We start from the raw sequence: 22248 nt of genomic DNA, 5'->3' as shown, positions 1-22248 counted from the left end.
ATTTATTTTGGGGGTAAATTGAAATGTTGCAAAACCATTCCTCTCTGTGATGTTGTCTTCATTGTGATTCAGGTAGCATTACAGCTCTATTCAATGTAGCTACTATCCCAAGCTAACTGTAGAAGCACTAGTAGGTTTTCTATCTCTGACACATTCCTCCACTTAATACTAAGAGAGCAAGACTGGAACACATTCAACATTTCTTTTCACAACTTAATTTATTTATCTGAAAAGAAAACGTACGAAGAAACACGATGAAAGGAATCAAAACCTTGCACAAAATCTTTTGATTTAGTTCCCACAGTACTGCACATGCAGTCCTTCCCCAATCACATCAAATATATGCAAATTAGACATTTCAAGTACCCCTCAAACATTCGCATTTGCCTTGGACCAGGTCATTTTGGCTAGCCGATACCATAACATTCAGCATTCTGCCCTGCAGCACCAATCAGAAATCACCTCGCCACAGAGCTCTCCTCAGACCTCCAGGACTGGTATGTGACTGAGAGAAGCAGCACAGTAGAGGAGATAGGCAGACATAGGAGAATAGAAAAAGCAGCTTCATGCTATTCCATCTCCTTGGTAACGCCCCAGCCTAAACTAATAACAAACCAATGCATTCAGATGGAATTCAGACTGTTAAAAGGTAAGGCAGTGCCGATAGATGACTCCCTGCCTACAGGAAGCATATTAGGTAGGCAGAAACTGGATTTCCTTGACTAATGTAATGGGATAAAATATGAATCATTAATTGAGACAGCTTGGGTGAAGGCAGGGAAATAGGACGTTCCCGAGGATGAAGTTAGAGAAGTGCGATATTGGTGAGAGAGACAGAGACAGAGTTAGAGAGAGCTACAATGAACTACAGGACAAAATACAAACCCTCCGACCCAAAAAGGCCTGTGGTGTTGACCTAAATTAAATGATAAAATATTCAGACCACAAATTTCAATTAGTTTTCTTAAACTCTTTAACATCATCCTTAGCAATGGCATCTTCTGCAATATCACCCCAATTCACAAAAGTAAAGGAAAATTTGACCCCAATAACTACCGTGGGATATGCGTCAACAGCAACCTTGGGAAAATCCTCTGCATTATCATTAACAGCAGACTTGTACATTTCCTCAGTGAAAACAATGTACTGAGCAAATGTCAAATTGGCTTTTTACCAAATTACCGTACGACAGACCACGTATTCACCCTGTACACCCTAATTGACAAACAAACAAAACAAAAGGCAAAGTCTTCTCATGCTTTGTTGATTTCAAAAAAGCTTCTGACTCAATTTGGCATGAGGGTCTTCTATACAAATTGGGGGAAAAACATACCACATTATAAAATCCATGTGCACAAACAACAAGTGTGCAGTTAAAATTGTAAATAACACACACATTTCTTTCCACAGGGCCGTGGGGTGAGACAGGGATGCAGCTTGAGCCCCACCCTCTTCAACATATATATCAATGAATTAGCAAGGGCACTAGAACAGTCTGCAGCACCCGGCCTCACCCTACTAAAATCTGAAGTCAAATGTCTACTGTTTGCTGATGATCTGGTGCTTCTGTCACCAACCAAGGAGAGCCTACAGCAGCACCTAGACCTTCTGCACAGATTCTGTCAGATCTGGGCCCTCAGTAAATCTCAGTAAGACAAAAATAATGCTGTTCCAAAAAAGGCCTAGTTGCCAGGACCACAAATACAAATTCCATCTAGACACCGTTAACCTAGAGCACACAAAAAACAATACCTACCTCGGCCTAAACATCAACATCACAGGTTACTTCTACAAAGCTGTGAACAATCTGAGAGACAAGGCAAGAAGGGCATTCTATGCCATCAAAAGGAACATCAAATTTGACATACCAATTAGGATCTGGCAAAAAATACTTGAATCAGTTATAGAACCCATTGCCCTTTATGGTTGTGAGGTCTGGGGTCCGCTCACCAACCAAGAATTCACAAAATGGGACAAACACCAAATTGAGACTCTGCATGCAGATTTCTGCAAAAAATATCCTCTGTGTACAACATAAAACACAAAATAATGCATGCAGAGCAGAATTAGGCCGATACCCGCTAATGATCAAAATCCAGAAAAGAGCCGCTCAATTCTACAACCATCTAAAAGGAAGCGATTCCCAAACCTTCCATAACAAAGCCATCGCCTACAGAGAGATGAACCTGGAGAAGAATCCCCTAAGCAAGCTGGTCCTGGGGATCTGTTCACAAACACAAACAGACCCCACAGAGCCCCAGGACAGCAACACAATTAAAGACCCAACCAAATCATGAGAAAACAAAAAGATAATTACTTGACACATTGGAAAAATTTACCAAAAAAGAGCAAACTGGAATGCTATTTGGCCCTAAACAGAGAGTGCACAGTGGCAGAATACCTGACCACTGTGACTGACCCCAAATTAAGGAAAACTTTGACTATGTACAGACTCAGTGAGCATGGCCTTGCTATTGAGAGAGGCCGCCCTAGGCAGACCTGGCTCAAGAGAAGACAGGCTATGTGCACACTGCCCACAAAATGAGGTGGAATCTGAGCTACACATATTAGAGACACATATTTCCCTCAGATTATAGAGCCCCACAAATAATTCCAAAACAAATCAAATTTTGATAAACTCCCATATCTATTTGGTGAAATACCACAGTGTGCCATCACAGCAGCAAGATTTGTGGCCTGTAGCCACAAGAAAGAACAAACATCATTGTAAATACAACCCATATTTATGTTCATTAATTTTCCCTTTTGTGATTTAACTATTTGCACATCATTATAACACTGTACATAGCCATGATATGACATTTGAAATGTGTATATTCCTTTGAAACTTGTGTGTAATTTTTACTGTTAATTTTTGATTGATTATTTCACTTTTGTTTATTATATATTTCACTTGCTTTGGCAATGTAAACATATGTTTTCCATGCCAATAATGCCCTTTGAATTGAATTGAGAGCGAGAGAGATAGAGAGAGAGAGAGAGAGAGAGAGAGATATATATATATATATACTATACTGTGCAATCCGGGCAGCAAGATTTGTGGCCCGTTGTCATGAGAAAAGGGAAACCAGTGGCGCACAAACAACATTGTAAATACCACCAATATTTATCTGTTTATTTATCTTCCCCTACTACTCGTACTATAATTGGTAAAACATTGTACATAATATAACACTTGAAATGCCGTTATATTTTTTAAACCTTTGTGAGTGCAATGTTTACTGTTAAATTGTGATATTTTTTGGTTGATGTTGTTTTTGTTTCCTCTCACTTTTATTTATTGCTTATTTCACTTGCTTTGGTCACGTAAACATGTTTCCCATGCCAATAAAGCCACTTTGAATTGAATTGAGAGAGATACAGAATGAGAAGGTGAAGTCTGCCTTCTCATCTTTCTCTCTCCTATTCCTAACAAGTGCTGCTTGATTGGTGCTTTATGACGGTTTGCTGAACAGGAAAAGGCTTTGTTTCCCAGGAGGCAACGTGTCCATTCTAATAAAATTACTCCTCCCAGACACGCTGTCAACACAATATGTCCATCACGGGAGAGCCGGAGAGAATGGAATGGGTATACTGCTATATACTATCTTGTCTGATAGGAAATGCATAGAATACACCTGCAAAGACTGTCACAAATCACAGGAGGTGCTCAGGTGGAAAATGAGACAGGCCCTTAATCAAGCAGACCAGAAACTCTGGGGAAATGGCTGTCAGTTCATAGTATGCTGGAACAGAGAAAGACACATATGGGTCTTTCTCTAAACTAGGGTACCAGTGAGGATTTCCTACACTTGACAACTTGTTACAGCTGTTGATAAATCATTGATAATAATCTGTCAATTTTTTTCAAGTCATTACATTAAGATATAAGGGGGATCCCAGCTATACTCAATAAAATTCACCAGTTGATTTAAAACTTATGTTTAACCCTTTATCATGGTTGGTGTCTTGACGGATTTGTCCGAAATCGTGTGACATAAAACATTACTTTTCTGTCCTTGCATTTATGGAAGTGTAAGATATCGTTATATTATATATTAAGCATTAATCAGTTAAACATTGAACTTGAACCCTGTAAGAATCCTGGATCTGGCTGTCGGACAGTTATTGTATAGAGATCTCAGAAATGCAGTGGAACTACATAACATTTTGTGTCTCCTTATGTCAGGGGGTGAACACAGTTTTCATAGGCACACAAATCCCAAATGATGTGATTGCTAACCGAAAGAGTATTACCTTGATACTGTCATTAACGTGGTTCTTCAATAATTATGAATAACACTTGTTGGATGCACAATGGTTGTCCAGCTGATTAGTTACGCTGCTTTATTTTCACACATCATCATCTGATCCAGGAAGGAATTTTCTGAATGAGAGTCAAGTGATGAACAGCTGTTGTGATCGTGCATGCGATGCAGCAACAGCCCAAGTGCTGGAAAAAAATGTGTTTTGGTGTCTCATTCCTTATGCCGGTGAAGGCAGTTGTTCCTGGATTCATGTTGGATCTAATATCCCTAGTGAATTGATGTTGATCATCTGTTGTTGTCTGCCTGATTCACAGCAGGGTCTCCTTAGATTTAACAGAGAAAACATCAAAGTAATGAGTTCATGTTTTCTGATGGTTTTTGAAAATCTGACATTTCCTCAGTTCTGTGCTTGAAAAGTCCTTGTAATTATTGTAGACAATTTCTAAGTTCTCTTGCTCCCTCATAATTCATTATCTGTGATTTCATTTTTGATCAGTTTTTGTGAGAGATGTGGTCACTTTCGTTTGTTTCCCGCCGCTTCAATTAAAGGGTGTTGCATTGCACTACTCTGTTGCTGTAAAACCATGTGCGGTTATTATGATGACGACAACATCTAATGTTCTCTTCAACTTGACCATACATACAAATCCTTCCATTAAAAAAGGAACCTGGTTATTGGTTACTTTGTCAGTATATAAAAAGCGGTGGTGAGATTGTAATGCTACCGCTATTCATGGATGTATTGTGTGTGCATGCATCCAATTTATTTAGTCAGGCAATGTCCACATTATTCTCACATATTTTATAATGTAATAATAATTTGAATATCAATGCATTTGCAAGGCCTAAAAAATGCATTATTTTTAGTGGTAATGGTCTACTTTATTGACACTTTTTGCTAGCTTTTTGGGGGGAGGGAGGGTTCTATAGTAGGCCCTATAAGTACAATTATATAACATATACAATTGTATAACATTGAGGTCCATGATAATTACAATTAAGTACTTGAAAGGGTCCCTGAAAGTCCTTGAATTTAACTTGCCAATGTGTGTATGAACCCTGCTTAAAGGAGGTGTAGTCCTAGGTCTATGTTGTTGTGTAGGTAGAGTTATGGGCCAAGTTGCATATATTACCTTTTATTCCTCTAAGTACAAATGTGAAACTACATTATTATTTTTTTTAAACCATTTGAAAATATTTATCCCAATGTCACACATTGGCCCCATTATGTATAAAAAGACCCATAGGCACACAATTGCACACACATAGGCGTACGGACGCACACATGTGCATACTATGCATGCACACGCTCAGCCATCCCAACGAATCCCACACTCAATGCTCTGACCTGCAAACTTGACGTGGAACTTGTTCTCAGGTTTGAGGATCTGGACATACAGGGGGCAGTTTGGGGCAAAGTCTTTCACCGCCCAGGCTCTTAGAATGGTCTGGTGATCCTGGTAGAGAAAAAGAGAGAGTGAGGGAGAAAGTGAGAGAAAGAAAGAGAGCGAGAGAGAGAAAGAGAGGGAGGATGGGATAGAGTAGCAAGAAAGAGACTCAAATCATTAGCAGCACCAGTAGCTCCACCACAGTCACAGATTGTATCTCCTCTATATATAATCCCCCTGATAAGCCTCTTCAACTAGGCCACGGAGCTTTCAACAGAACTAACCGCCTATAGCCACACCAGAAAGTGAAATTCCCTCAAATTCCCGTAATTATGTCACAGGTGTGAAACAGTGTGTTAAGAACGGCAATGCAGAGAGGAAAATAGGAGGCAGGGTAAAATAAGAAGATAAATAATTGCTGTGAAATAGTTCTTAACATGATCATTTACATTTTTATAAAAATATAGTAGAGGTAAAGAGAGAAAGCTGTGAAGGAGGGAAAGAAGAGTGGAGGACAGGAAAAGAAGGAGGGTGGCGTGGAGATTATAAGTATTAAAAGGAGATTGAGGAACGTACAGCAGCGAAGCGGTCCACCTCGAATCGGTTACTGAGGATAAAACAGGCCTCAGCATCGTCCATCCTACAGCCAGTTAGTAGAGCAGCAGGAGGGGTCAGGCCAAGACAGGACACAGGTCAGATAGAGGCAGGAGGAGGAGAGAGGAACAGGAGATGAAAGGATGAGAGGAGAGAGAGAGGGGGTGGATGTTGTTGTTGTCATGTTTTTGAGAGAGAACAAAGGAGGAACAGGACAATAGAACACTACATTTATCCTTCAAACACACACTACTTCACTGCGAGTTAATACCAGGGGAGCAGAAGAGACAAGGAGGAGAAAATACAATCATTTTATTTGCTGTCTTTATTTAACAGAGCCAGTGTACTGTAACTGCTATCTGCCCTGATAACTGTCAAACATAGCCTATGAGATATGCCCCTGTTGCATGTCTTAGTTTGGGGCCCCTGGAGGGGCGGCAGGTAGCCTAGTGTTTAGAGCGTTGGGCCAGTAACTGAAGGTTGCTGGATCGAATCCCCGAGCTGACAAAAATCAGTCGTTCTGCCCCCTGAGCAAGGCAGGTAACCTGTTACCCGGCCGCCAAAGACGTGGATGTTGATTATGGAAACCCCCCGCACCTCTCTGATTCAGAGAGGTTGGGTTAAATGCAGAAGACACATTTCAGTTGAATGCATTCAGTTGTACAACTGACTAGGTATCCCCCTTCCTTTCACTGTAACATAACTGTGATTTGGGGCCCCTGTAGCATGGCTGTAATTTGGGGCGCCTGAGTGGGGGCCCGATGCAGGGGACTCACTTGGCCCTCATGAGGTCTTGGTCCTTGAGAGCGGAGCCCTGCAGGTAGATGACCCTCTGAGCCCACAGGGGCACGTGGAGGACCCTCCGCACCTGGACATCCATCTCTGCTGGGCACAGGATCACCACGTAGTAGTCCTATAGACGCACACACACACACACACACACACACACACACACACACACACACACACACACACACACACACACACACACACACACACTGGGATTAATGGGAGGGCAGAGAGGGTCTCACACAAATATTCTCTCACACACTCAGTCAATTATGAAGACACGTACACACCCTCACCCAGCTGCTTCTGAAAATAAAACATGTTGTTTGACCTATGCTAATGCTGATTGAATCCCCTGTTTTAACCTCAGCTGCTTCAGCTCCTGGAGAGGATTACAGAGATGTACACACACGCACACACACATGAATACACGCACACACACGTTAGTCACATCTCATCTTCCCAATGGAAAAATGTGTAGAATTGCAGGAAATTAACTCTAAAACGTAGCTTTTTTTTCTCTGCTGTCAAGAGGGGAGGGTAGCTAAAGGGGGGACCAACATTTTGCTTACGGCCCCCATAAGGCTAGGGTCGGCTCTGACTGCATGACTGCATGTGTGGATATAGATGTGGGTACGCAGACCAGCGAGTCACTGAGGCCCCTCATGATGAGATCAGATTTTTTGTGGCCCCCACCCCCATCAAAGTTGCCCATCCCTGCCCTAGTTAATGTTTTTTGGAGAGACCTGCAGTCTGGGGTGAGCGAAGAACTCGTTGAGGAAGTCCATGAGGAGGTCTATCTTGAGGCAGCTGACACACAGCACCACATGCTTCTCCGTCTGGGCCCGGTATCGGCTGTAGTTCCCCCCAGACTTCTGGCGCTCCATCCACAGGAAGGCCAGCTGCTCAAACTACAGATGGGAAGAATTATATTAGTGCAATTAGTGATGGACAGACAGTAGATGGGTTGAGGCAGTGATAGTGAAAGACAGTAGGTGGGTTGAGGTAGTGATAGACAGACAGTAGATGGGTTGAGGCAGTGATAGATAGACAGTAGGTGGGTTGAGGTAGTGATAGTGAAAGACAGTAGGTGGGTTGAGGTAGTGATAGACAGACAGTAGGTGGGTTGAGGTAGTGATAGTGAAAGACAGTAGGTGGGTTGAGGTAGTGATAGACAGACAGTAGGTGGGTTGAGGTAGTGATAGACAGACAGTAGATGGGTTGAGGCAGTGATAGATAGACAGTAGGTGGGTTGAGGTAGTGATAGTGAAAGACAGTAGGTGGGTTGAGGTAGTGATAGACAGACAGTAGGTGGGTTGAGGTAGTGATAGACAGACAGTAGATGGGTTGAGGCAGTGATAGATAGACAGTAGGTGGGTTGAGGTAGTGATAGTGAAAGACAGTAGGTGGGTTGAGGTAGTGATAGACAGACAGTAGGTGGGTTGAGGTAGTGATAGACAGACAGTAGTTGGGTTGAGGTAGTGATAGACAGTAGGTGGGTTGAGGTAGTGATAGTGACAGACAGTAGGTGGTTTGAGGCAGTGATACTGAAAGACAGTAAGTGGTTTGAGGCAGTGATACTGAAAGACAGTAGGTGGTTTGAGGCAGTGAAAGTGACAGACAGTAGGTGGGTTGAGGTAGTGATAGTGAAAGACAGTAGGTGGGTTGAGGCAGTGATAGATCGACAGTAGGTGGTTTGAGGCTGTGATAGTGACAGACAGTAGGTGGGTTGAGGCAGTGATAGTGACAGACAGTAGGTGTGTTGAGGTAGTAATAGTGAAAGACAGTAGGTGGGTTGAGGTAGTGATAGACAGACAGTAGGTGGGTTGAGGTAGTGATAGACAGACACTAGGTGGGTTGAGGTTGTGATAGACAGACAGTAGGTGGGTTGAGGTAGTGATAGACAGACAGTAGGTGGGTTGAGGTTGTGATAGACAGACAGTAGGTGGGTTGAGGTAGTAATAGACAGTAGGTGGGTTGAGGTAGTGATAGATAGACAGTAGTTGGGTTGAGGTAGTGATAGACAGACAGTAGGTGGGTTGAGGTAGTGATAGACAGACAGTAGATGGGTTGAGGTAGTAATAGACAGTAGGTGGGTTGAGGTAGTGATAGATAGACAGTAGGTGGTTTGAGGCAGTGATAGTGACAGACAGTAGATGGGTTGAGGTAGTGATAGACAGACAGTAGGTGGTTTGAGGTAGTGAAAGACAGTAGGTGTGTTGAGGTAGTAATAGTGAAAGACAGTAGGTGGGTTGAGGTAGTGATAGACAGACAGTAGGTGGGTTGAGGTAGTGATATGTAGACAGTAGGTGGGTTGAGGTAGTGATAGACAGACAGTAGGTGGGTTGAGGTAGTGATACACAGACAGTAGATGGGTTGAGGTAGTGATAGACAGACAGTAGGTGGGTTGAGGCAGTGATAGACAGACAGTAGGTGGGTTGAGGCAGTGATAGACAGACAGTAGGTGGGTTGAGGTTGTGATAGACAGACAGTAGGTGGGTTGAGGTAGTGATAGACAGACAGTAGGTGGGTTGAGGTAGTGATTGACAGACAGTAGGTGGGTTGAGGCAGTGATAGACAGACAGTAGGTGGGTTGAGGTTGTGATAGACAGACAGTAGGTGGGTTGAGGTAGTGATAGACAGACAGTAGGTGGGTTGAGGTAGTGATAGACAGACAGTAGGTGGGTTGAGGTAGTGATAGACAGACAGTAGGTGGATTGAGGTAGTGATACAGACTGTAGTTGGGTTGAGGTAGTGATAGACAGTAGTTGGGTTGAGGTAGTGATAGACAGACAGTAGGTGGGTTGAGGTAGTGATTGACAGACAGTAGGTGGGTTGAGGTAGTGATATATAGACAGTAGGTGGGTTGAGGTAGTGATATGTAGACAGTAGGTGGGTTGAGGTAGTGATATATAGACAGTAGGTGGGTTGAGGTGGTGATAGTGAAAGACAGTAGGTGGGTTGAGGTAGTGATAGATAGACAGTAGGTGGGTTGAGGTAGTGATAGACAGACAGTAGGTGGGTTGAGGTAGTGATAGATAGACAGTAGGTGGGTTGAGGTAGTGATAGATAGATAGTAGGTGGGTTGAGGTAGTGATAGATAGACAGTAGGTGGGTTGAGGTAGTGATAGTGAAAGTGAAAGACAGTAGGTGGGTTGAGGTAGTGATAGACAGACAGTAGTTTGGTTGAGGTAGTGATAGACAGTAGGTGGGTTGAGGTAGTGATAGACAGTAGGTGGGTTGAGGTAGTGATAGACGGACAGTAGGTGGGTTGAGGTAGTGATAGACAGACAGTAGGTGGGTTGAGGTAGTGATAGACAGACAGTAGGTGGGTTGAGGTAGTGATAGACGGACAGTAGGTGGGTTGAGGTAGTGATAGACAGACAGTAGGTGGGTTGAGGTAGTGATAGACAGACAGTAGGTGGATTGAGGTAGTGATACAGACTGTAGTTGGGTTGAGGTAGTGATAGACAGTAGGTGGGTTGAGGTAGTGATAGACAGACAGTAGGTGGGTTGATGTAGTGATAGACAGACAGTAGTTGGGTTGAGGTAGTGATAGACAGACAGTAGTTGGGTTGAGGTTGTGATAGACAGACAGTAGGTAGGTAGTGATAATAGTGATAAACAGTTGGTTATATTTGAACCAGGAGGCTGACTGCATGTTAATGTGCTCTGTGGCATCCCCATGCATCAGACAGGCTGGGTGGCAGGGAGCGAGACTGGAGGCTCTCCTCTCCCTGTCAGCAGACATGGCTGAAACCCACACACTCAGAGGGGGTGAGGAGGTGTTGGGCAGCCAGTAAATGTCAGGGGGTATTTATGGATGAAAGACAGGGAGAGGGAGTGAGAGGGCTACATGGCTCTGTGTGCCATTTCCTGTCCTGCTCAAACATGCCTCCCAGAGCACAACGGCTCACGCACGCACGCACGCACGCACGCACGCACGCAACACATGCACGCAACACACGCACGCAACACACGCACGCAACACACGCACGCAACACACGCACGCAACACACACACGCACGCACACACACACGCACACACACACACACACACACACACACACACACACACACACACACACACACACACACACACACACACACACACACACACACACACACACACACACACACACACACACACACACACACACACACACACACACACACACACACACACACACACACACACACACACACACACACACATACATACATACATACATACATACATACATACATATATACATACATAAAAGGTTCCTATTATCACAACTGAAATGACAGTAATGGGACATGGGGAGAGGAGAAGGATACTACTATGGGCAGGAAATGACAGATTCACTGAAACAGTGACACTATGCTCTTCTGTGTAATTTGAATATCTGATGTACAATATTATTGTTCAGTCGGATTCTCCCCTCAGCCCTATGTGCGGGGAATACATCAGGGAGAAATACTGGAAAATAGCACAAGCTAAATGATCCATAAAAATACAATGAAAACAACAACAACAGCAGCATTGTGATTATCGCCTCACCTGTATGGGAAGCACGATGAGCGCCACACAGATCATGATGACCACTAGCAGCTGAGAAGGCCATATCTGGGGCGTGACATCACCGAAGCCCACAGTAGAGAAGGTGACCACGCAGAAGTAGAGCGAGTCAAACAGAGTCAGGTTGTTTCCTGCTCGCTCTAGGTGCTGGATCCCACATATACTGAGGAGAGGTGGAGGTGGTGGAGGAGGAGGAGGAGGAGGAGGTGGAGGTGGAGGAGGAGGAAGAAGCGGAGGAGGAGGAGGAAGAGGTATAGGAGGAGGTGGAGATGGAGGAGGAGGATGTGGAGGAGGAGGTGGAGGATGGAGAGGATGAGGACAGAGGTGGTGGAGGTGGAGGAGGAAGGAGAGGAGGAGGAGGAAAAGGAGGAGGAGGGGAAGAGGGACAGTGGAAAGGAGAGTTGTTGAAGAGAGAAGAAGAGAAGGATGGAGGTGATGGAGAGGTGAAGAGAGATTGACGTAGAAGGGGAAGCGATTAAGGAGAAAGCCAATTATGATGGGGATTGAGAGGTGAGTCAGAGGGGGAGGGGTGGAACAGGAGGAGAGAGAGATGGACAGGTGGGAAGGAGGAAGTAAGCATGAGAAGACCAGAGGGACCAGTGTGTGTGTGTGTGTGTGTGTGTGTGTGTGTGTGTGTGTGTGTGTGTGTGTGTGTGTGTGTGTGTGTGTGGGTGGGTGCGTGCGTGCGTGCGTGCGTGCGTGCGTGCGTGCGTAGTGTGTGCGGGCATGCACATCTGTCGACAGTGTGTGCGCAAAGTGTTTGTGCACTGTGTGTATATGACTAGTGTGTGTTTACTCAGAGCTGAAGGGCCGGCTGAGTCAACATTGTGCTGTCAGTAGTGATAAGGTCAGACAGTCTCATCCAGGAAGCTTTTCAGACCTCCAGGACCTAATATTACGCTATATCAGCCTGAGCTATTACTCAAAGCTAGCCTCTACCAACCTCTCAATACTGCTACACCACTCCTATACCTGCCATTGGGCTCAAGTAGAGGAAAACCCCCCTCTTCCTCCCAGTGATTGCTAGCAGTGATTGTGGTGACCCACCAGGTGAACATGAGGCAGACCAGGGTGCAGATGAGGATGAGGACCTGGTTGAACATAGCTGAGTGAGTACGCTGGATGGCCCGGTGCAGATCATTCTGAAACACAGCAGGAGAGAGACAGAGAGACAGAGAGAGAGACAGAGACAGAGACAGAGACAGAGACAGAGACAGAGACAGAGACAGAGACACAGAGAGAGAGAGAGAGAGAGAGAGAGAGAGAGAGAGAGAGAGAGAGAGAGAGAGAGAGAGAGAGAGAGAGAGAGAGAGAGAGAGAGAGAGAGAGAGAGAGAGAGAGAGAGAGAGAGAGAGAGAGAGAGAGAGAGAGAGAGAGAGAGAGAAAGAAACATGGGCAGAGAGCGAGAGAGTAGGGTGATAAGAAAAAGATAGTGTTGTGATGTGGGGAGGATAAGTGCAAAGCCATTGCATCTTCATAATGTCCCAAAAACCAGAGAAGAAAACAAAGATAATTGAGGGACAAGGACAAAAGGAATATGATGTGTATAATACAAGAAAATAATAGAGAATACATGCACTTACATCTGTAAAAATGAGTGGGAGTCAAAACTTGTGGTATAAAGAGGAAGAGAGAACAGTGCAATGTTTTTAAGAGGTGCGGAGATTTAATCTGAAAGAAACAATGGAAGAGATGAGATAAAGAGACACCTGAGAGAACAGTTGTGAGATGGAGTGACATAAACTGAGCAATAAATATGTATTTTCTCACTATCATGTTCTCCAAGGCATGTTTGGCCAGCCAGCAGTTGAGAAACACAGGGATGAACAGATTTCTGAGGGAGGGCAAAATCACCTGAAGGAGAAAGAGATTTAGTCTGTGTTTTGGTGAGTGCTAACAGCATTTATTCATCATCATGCCTCATCAAAGGTCCATATCTTTTGTAAGTTTGGTGAGATATTGAAGGGAAAAATAGCCAGTGGGGGAAGGAGCATTTTGCAGCAACAACATAGGGCAGAGTATTTTACTGAGCACAGTCATGCAACATCCTATATATTGTATGAAATGTATTCTCTGTACGGGGTTGAAACTACTGTACAACACGATCAAAGAACAAATTGCTCACTAGGCATAATGTTCCATAATGCATGCGTTTGATTGGACTCACAGTGATCACAAAGGGAACCGCACTGATCATCTCCAGGATGAAGGGAACACGCAACACTTGCTCCCAAACGTTGCCCTAGAAACACAACACACAGAGGTCAGAGAAACTCCATTGTCATGGCAACTTCGGGGATTACCAGATAAAGTGTTCCTTTGACTGGATTTGTGAATGAGATGGCCACGTTTACCCTGTTGAACACGGACACGGACAAGGGTGCCTCTCCTTTGCTACCTGTTCACTTCCACTTACAACGGAGGCATTACTCAGGTTTCAGTCTGTAAGCTTCTTGTACAATTAAGATGTCAAATATCATGTCGCTTTTTTATGTGTTCAGCCACAGCTTGCTTATAGCTAACCGGAGACCTGGTTTGTGTGGGTGGACAGCCAGAGCCAGGCCTTGTGTATGTCCACAGAGATATCGATGAGGTTAAGCATTAAAACCTCCACCTCCTCCTCGCCCCCTGACTGACACTGTAGCAGGCTAGGCAGTGTGAGCCATGGTGTGGCAGCTCCACAGACCAATAGACACACCGCCAGTTTGCTACGTACATCAAAGAGCAGGGATGCTGGGTAACCCTCCATGGGAAGGGATCAGATCACATGCTGCCTCTCTCTGGGGGGGGATTCCTTTATCCCAGTCACTCTCATGCATCATTCAATAGGGAGAGCCTGTTGAGGCTCCTCAAATACAGGGTCGGCCCGAGCCTTTTGGGGGTCTGAAGCGCGATTTGGTTGCCCCCCCCTCCCCCACCACCTCGTGGGCATTTTAGTGGCCCCCCTCTTGACAGCCCCCCCTCTTGAATTTAAGTTTTAAAGTTAATTTCCTACAATTAAACACATTTTGACAGGGTGAGTAGATAAAATTGTGCAGTTTTAAAGCAAGCTTTCTGCAATTCTACATATTTTGCCATGGCGCGGAGAGAAGTTTAACAATTTTTATAACACATTTCATGCAATTTTACACATGTCAATGATATCTGAGTGAAAGTGACCAACAAAATCAATGGGGGCCTCTTGCAGGTCAGGGCCACTGGGCACATGCCCTGCGTGCTTGGTCGGTATTCGGCCATTATTATGACTACTACAAGTTTAGATAGCTGGCTAGACTAACTTACCAATCTAACAATCGTTAGCTGACCTGGTGAATTGAGTGACAGTCAGTGACTGACATAACAATAGAAAAACTGCTGATACACAACCACATTTTAATATTGAACCTTGGTTATTCTACTATTCTACCTCTCAACAGTAATTTGAGACCCCGACTGAGTCCCACCCCCCCAAAACAAATGTGGGTACCGGGGGCCCTAAGCAACCGCTTACGTCACTTATGCCTGGAGATGGCCCTGCTCAGATATATGCTTCATCTAGACTGTATATCAAAGGATATATCAAAGGATCAAATGATGAGATATAAAGTACATTCCCCCAGGACATGTCACATGTAGCTACATAGACATACACAGACTGAGGCTTGTTGTTTTGTGGGGCACCAAAATAGCTATCCATCTCCAGCAGTGTCTGTGAAAGGACTCAGTTTCTGTAATCTCAACACTAAAACACTGTAGAACTCCCATTAAAATACAGTACATGTGTTTTACAGCATTAATGCTGTAGATAGCACTGTATTATGGTAAAATGCTGAAAAAGAATCAATCAATCAATCAAGTTTATTTAAAAAGCCCTTTTTACATCAGCCGATGTCACAAAGTGCTATACAGAAACCTAGTCTAAAACCCCAAACAGCAAGCAATGCAGATGTAGAAGCACGGTGGCTAGGGAAGAAACCTAGAGAGGAACCAGGCTATGAGGGGTGGCCAGTCCTCTTCTGGCTGTGCCGGGTGGAGATTATAACAGTACATGGCCAGGATGTTCAAATGTTCATAGATGACCAGCAGGGTCAAATAACAATAATCACAGTGGTTTGTAGATGGTGCAACAGGTCAGCACCTCAGGAGTGAATGTCAGTTGGCTTTTCATAGCCGATCATTCAGAGTTAGAGACAGCAGGTGCGGTAGAGAGAGAGAGTCGAAAACAGCAAGGTAGCACGTCCAGTGAACAGGTCAAAAATGCTGTTATTGACTGTAATTGGAAGCTTCCTGTAAAAATTACTCTAACATATTGTATTTTTTTACACTAATAGCTTATGCCTACTGTAGATTCAAATGATCAGTTTCAGGCGCCAACCTGTCGGGTGAGACACATGACTATTTTAGTAAATATCTTCTTGAAGCGGCTGTGAAGTGGAAGAATATTTTCAGCAGCTTCTAGGTAGGTACCTTGACTTGTTAATAAGTATTTTTATTGATAGCCGAAGTTGAATTACTGCAAATTTTTCTTAGCTAACCTAGCTAACGTTTGCTATCTATCTATCTAGCCAGCTAGTTAGCTAGCTCAAGTTGACACAACCCAGATAATAATTGTTGTGATTATAGGCTTTTAGGTACACCACAGCCTCTGAGTGCCATAGAGAATAAACTGAGCACAGATTAGTGACTGTTATGTTTTCACCGTTACTACAGAGATAATGGTTTGTTTCTAGCAGTTCAAAAGATATTACCCATATTATTACCTGCGCAACGTTTATTATTCCTGATTGACAGGCTGAATTTTGCACATAAACCACGTCGTGGGCCGTTACACCAGTCGCCAGCCACCAAAGCGGATTCGAATGAGCACTGCACCTGTATTGTATCGAGGTGTTTGCCACTGAGCAGCTGTAACACAGTGTTGCCGGCGGTAGCTAGTAAAGTGGCCAATTTGTTCTGTCCCAGGATTATATTTCAAGTGGGATAGCAGCCTACACAATAAATAAGTAATATTGGTAGCCATCTAGATGTCACCTTGATACAGTCTACTCAATAGGGAGAGCATGAACGGCAACAGCACAGGGACACAGTGTTCTCAGATGTCCCAACCCTGTGTGATTGGGTTCACTGGGCTCTCCGTTTGAATGACCTCTAGTGAGGTAAGTACACACACACACAACACCAGCTTGATATGTCCCTTGTCACCTATCTTGTTACCCACAGGGTACCATCCCTGGTGCTCTCTGTCTCTCTGTCTCTCTGTCTCTCTGTCTCTCATTCTATGATGTATTGTTCTATGCTTGTCCTAAGGGTGAGAAGAGCTGACAAATCAGAACTGAAGAGGATTGTTACGGAGCCCCATGATGAACACCTGATTCTGTGCTGACTTCTCTCTCCTGGATGCTCTACTGTCCAAACTGTCCCGTTGTGTGTTTCACCTCCTCTGAACACCCTTACCCCAAATAGAGTCACCCCTGATCATAGGTCTACGATTGTACCCAATCCCAATTTGAACTTCCTCTCTCTCTTAGTCTCTGTCTCCCCACACCCCCCACACACAGGCAAACAATATTGTTTAAAAATTAGTGTTGTAGTGTTGCTCTTATTTGGTTACATATGTGTTAACTGTTGTTACTTCTATAGTCAATTATTTTGTGTAATTTGTTGTTAATATTGTTACCAATTTAAATATATTTATTTTACGTACAAATTAATAGTTTTTCTTACATTTAGATTTCAGTGAGAATTTCACTGTATATTTACAGCATTGACCTGGCACCAGAGTTACCAGCGCAATACTGTAATTTTGGGATGCTGTAATCTGTTTTACAGTAAGGGAAATAGTACTGTAAAATATATTACAGCAAAATTACAGTATTAAGTTGGCAACTCTGGTGCCAGTATAATTCTGTACATTTACAGGGAACAGATTTACAGTCACTCACCTTGTAGCTGAGGTACACAAGCAACATGGTCTCGAAAAAGCTGATGAAAGCTACAAGCACCTGGTGAGAGATGAAAGGAGAGAGAGAGAGAAAGAGAGAGAGAGAGAAAGATTGGAGTAGTAACAGCAATAGAGAGTGAGAGAGACAGAGAGTGGGTGGAATCATCATTTTGATGATTGAACTCCATCAATAAGAAGTTAAAGTGAAGCAATAAACCAGAGAGAGTGTGTGTGTGTGTGTGTCTGTGTGTGTGTGTGTGTGCTCGCATGTCTGTGTGTGTGTGTGTGCGTGCGTGCGTGTGTGTGTGTGTGCGTGCGTGCAGACAGCCTTGTTAATATGACAGTTCAACATTGTGTCTGACCTGTAGAGCCCACAGAGGCAGAGGCCTATTCACCCAGATGATAAGAGACCTGCAGACACAGAACAAAGAGAGCACATCATACATGACACAGAGGGAGGAGAGGAAAGAAGGGAGAGGAAAAAGGAAAGGAAGAGGGAGAAGAAAAGAAAAAGGAGATGTAACTGGGGCAAATATTAATAGGACTCCCTTTCAAATATGATCAATCCAACGACATAACGCCTCTTGTAATTATGTTGTTCACAAGCAAGTGGTTGTGAACTACAGCTGCCAGACTTCCTCTGTGAAAATGCATCACAATCAATATTCGCAGATAACACAAATGCAGATTTACAGCTTTGTGTGAGAAAGAGGCTCTATCCAGAGGCCTCTCGGGGCTTATCATGGCTGCCTGAGTGCTGCCTTCTGAGTCTGCTGCCTGGAGTGTGTGTGTGTCCTCTTAGTGTGCTGTCTGGAGCAACGGCCAGCCAAAGTCCTTATTAAGCACACTCTGTCATACTCCTTATCCATGTATAGCCAGAGTTTACACAGTGTCACCAGCCGCCAATTAAATAAATATGTCCCTGAGCAGGACTGGAGGCAGAGCCCAAGGACCCAGTCACATCTGGGACATACTCAGTCAGTTGGACGGTCGGTTTGTTGGTCACTTACTCGCTCACTCGCTCACTCACTCACTCGCTCACTCACTCACCCGTGCCTTTGAATCTCAGTCCACACCGCTGGACATTCCACTCCTAGTAAGTACATTTTGGATGAGTGCAAACTAAGTTCACTTTTAAGTGCAAATCATCAGTCCCAAGACTCCTAATTCAAATTGTTTCTGTTTACTTCCCCTTCAGGCTCTCTAGTGCACACACTCACAGCAGCCCCAAGACATTTCCTGTATCAGTCTTTGACTGGTTTACAGACAGCAGCTGCTAATTAGGTTATATGGACACTACATACAGTACATATTATGTTGGCATGAAATCAATACAGGTAACATTGTGACAAACGAATGTGCTACTGCAATAATGTAATGTTTGCAGGTTGGCATTTATTGTCATGAATCTTGCCCTGGAGGCAGAATGGTCACTAGCTGGCACAGCCACAAAGTCATCAAAACCTAACCCTAAACTTAACCACACTGCTAACCATAATGCCTAACCATAACTTTAAATTAAGACCAAAAGCACATGTTTGTTTTCATACATTTTTAGGATATAGCCAATTTTTTCTGTGCAGTTGACCCATCTAGCGGAAATAGCTCAGTTCTGCCTCCAGGGCAAGAGTCATGACAATAAACGTCAACCTGCGTAATGTACCATGTCTACATCTCCAACCTCTCTATTACTCACAGTGTCATTAACTGTCTGTTGTACATGGTCTCATTACAGTGCTCTGTAGTGGACACAGGATAAACATCTCTGTGACCCTCTGTATTAGACTCCCAGACCAGTCTTGGCTCCTCATTAAAGATGAATAGGACATAAACATGTAAACTTACCAGTCAAACTGGGTCCTGCTGGGGTGGACCGATGCATTCTGTTTGGAACAGTCCAGACTACAGGGGGAAACATGCACAACAAGAGGACTGAAACGTGTCATGTTTGGAACAGTCCAGACTACAGGGGGAAACATGTACAACAAGAGGACTGAAACGTGTCATGTTTGGAACAGTCCAGACTACAGGGGGAAACATGCACAACAAGAGGACTGAAACGTGTCATGTTTGGAACAGTCCAGACTACAGGGGGAAACATGCACAACAAGAGGACTGAAACGTGTCATGTTTGGAACAGTCCAGACTACAGGGGGAAACATGCACAACAAGAGGACTGAAACGTGTCATGTTTGGAACAGTCCAGACTACAGGGGGAAACATGCACAACAAGAGGACTGAAACGTGTCATGTTTGGAACAGTCCAGACTACAGGGGGAAACATGCACAACAAGAGGACTGAAACGTGTCATGTTTGGAACAGTCCAGACTACAGGGGGAAACATGCACAACAAGAGGACTGAAACGTGTCATGTTTGGAACAGTCCAGACTACAGGGGGAAACAACACCTGTGTTCCTCAACCCCATCCTATATGACCTCAAAATTCTCTCTCTCTGTTTCCTCCAGAATTGTAACACCGGTGTTCTCAACATTACCCATTTCTCTAGCCCCTACTCTTTCCCTTTCCACTGTCCTTCCCTACATCTGGTCTCAATCTCCCAGCCCCTGGCCAAGCGAAACTACCTTAAACCTAACCCTTACATCTCATCTTTACATATCCCTCTTGCTCCATGGTAAGTACTGACTGACCACTCTCTCTGACCAATACTCCTCACTCCCTCTCCACCAATACTCCTCACTTCCTCTCCACCAATACTCCTAACTCCCTCTCCACTGATACTCCTCACTCCCTCTCCAACAATACTCCTCACCCCCTCTTCACTGATACTCCTCACTCCCTCTCCACTGATACTCTTCACTCACTCTCCACCGATACTCCTCACTCCCTCTCCACCAATGCTCCTCACTCCCTCTCCACCAATGCTCCTCACTCCCTCTCCACTGATACTCCCCACTTCCTCTTCACCAATGCTCCTCACTCCCTCTCCACCAATGCTCCTCACTCCCTCTCCACTGATACTCCCCACTCCCTCTCCACCGATACTCCTCACTCCCTCTCCACCAATACTCCTCACTCCCTCTCCACCAATACTCCCCACTACCTCTCCACCAATACTCCTCACTCCCTCTCCAATACTAAAGCCACTCTTATTTACCCCCCCCCCCCTTCCTCACCAGTCCTGTCTCTCCTCCTGTGGGTCGTCCAGTAGGACTCTGACCATGTAGAGGAGACAGCTCAATACTTTCAGAGAGAAGTTGAACAGCCTCACCCTCAGACCTGCAGCACATAAACCAACCACAGCAAGTAAAGGACTAAATCAATAAAGTCAATGAATTAATCAATTAAACATAATACATTATCATCAATCAATGCCTGTGTTTACACATGCAGCCCAATTCTGATCTTTTGCCACTAATTGGTCTTTTGAACAATCCGATCAGATCTTTTGCCAATAATTGGGTAAAAGATCAGAATTGGGCTGCCAGTGTAAACACAGCCATTAGGTTATTGAGAACATTAATGGGACACAGTGGACATTGATAGGACATACAGAGCATATAGACATACAGGAATATACCTAGAGCAAGAGGACAACACGTCACACACAGTCAAAACCACTTAGGGAACACCACCGACAGAGCACTTAACGAAGCAACCAATCATGTGAAGGAACACCCAAACAGAAAGGATTATGTAATGACAGCCAGTCTATAGGACAATAAGTAGGAACTCCCTGTCTGAAATTAACAACTCACTGGATCTTTGGTTTTTGATGAAGAACAGCTTGAGGCGCTCCTTGAAAGTGTTTTCATTCACATAGAATTCTACCTGCACCCTGAGAGAGGGAGGGATGGAGAGAGGGAGAGATGGATGGAGAATGACCAGTGAAGAGGAAGATGGGTAACAGGTGAATACCAAAGTAAAGGGAGGGGGAGTAGTGGAGATTGAGGGAGAGGTAGATAGATATGGGAAAATAAAAGGAAAGAAATGAGACAACAGAGAGCGAGAATGGAAAAGAGGAGAGTGGAGTGAGAGAATAGAGGTGGAGAGAGACACACAGAGAGAGGTGATAATGGTTATAGGAACAGCAGCAATAAGTTGGGAAATAAATAACAGTGTGGTTAGGTTATATTAATGACGGGAGGAAATGATGTCGCTGTGTGTCTTCCCCAGTCAGTCAGCCTGCCATGGCAGCTGCAGTCAGCCTCATTATCTCTGCTGATTAAATATAGAGCAACAAATGACTTCCCTCTGTTCTGCTGAATATGAAGAGTCCATAATTACTGCTCTCTCCTCCCTCACCCCCCTCAGTCCCTACTGCCAGACAGACCACATAGTACACACACAGCCAACGCCTGAAATGCACACCTCCATATGCCATTAAGATCCTATATCGGTATATGGACACATACAGTTCACGCATGCACACAGGAAGGAACTCAGTCACATGGGATAACATGCAAAACAAACACAAGAGTAGTGAGTGCACTCCATGGACGCATGCATATGAACACACACACACACACGAATTTGCGCACGCACGCAGTCCGGCATGCACGTACACATACACACTGTCATCAAGAAATCTAATTTCCTGGTAGACCCCCTCATGAGAGATTGGCCACTTCTTCTGTTCTTCCATCGTACAGAAAGTGGCGTAGAGGAAGGCAGCGCTGGATGACCCAGACACAGGATGAAAACAGAAGCCCAGCACACACAGGTGCTCTGCCACATGTACACAGATGAAACTGAAAGGTCACAA

General features: G+C 44.4%; 1 protein-coding gene across 1 annotated transcript in view; it reads right to left on the bottom strand.

The window, feature by feature from the left end:
* LOC139574271 (potassium channel subfamily T member 2-like) overlaps window positions 1-22248 on the bottom strand; it is a 69757-nt gene that overhangs the window by 21850 nt on the left and 25659 nt on the right. Inside the window, exons 3-15 of the mRNA XM_071398692.1 lie at window positions 21242-21321; window positions 20660-20762; window positions 19368-19424; window positions 17885-17933; window positions 17524-17583; window positions 13770-13844; window positions 13373-13456; window positions 12650-12744; window positions 11585-11765; window positions 7786-7950; window positions 7027-7163; window positions 6233-6296; window positions 5617-5725 (exon numbers count right to left, since the gene is read on the bottom strand). Coding sequence (XP_071254793.1) covers window positions 5617-5725; window positions 6233-6296; window positions 7027-7163; window positions 7786-7950; window positions 11585-11765; window positions 12650-12744; window positions 13373-13456; window positions 13770-13844; window positions 17524-17583; window positions 17885-17933; window positions 19368-19424; window positions 20660-20762; window positions 21242-21321 — 1259 coding nt within the window. The remainder of the gene's footprint in view (window positions 1-5616; window positions 5726-6232; window positions 6297-7026; window positions 7164-7785; window positions 7951-11584; window positions 11766-12649; window positions 12745-13372; window positions 13457-13769; window positions 13845-17523; window positions 17584-17884; window positions 17934-19367; window positions 19425-20659; window positions 20763-21241; window positions 21322-22248) is intronic.

The sequence above is a fragment of the Salvelinus alpinus genome, chromosome 1 (genome assembly GCF_045679555.1).
Source record: "Salvelinus alpinus chromosome 1, SLU_Salpinus.1, whole genome shotgun sequence".
Classification (NCBI taxonomy): domain Eukaryota; kingdom Metazoa; phylum Chordata; class Actinopteri; order Salmoniformes; family Salmonidae; genus Salvelinus; species Salvelinus alpinus.
Note: the sequence above shows the minus strand (reverse complement) of the source record. Positions and strands in the feature narration are given on the sequence as shown.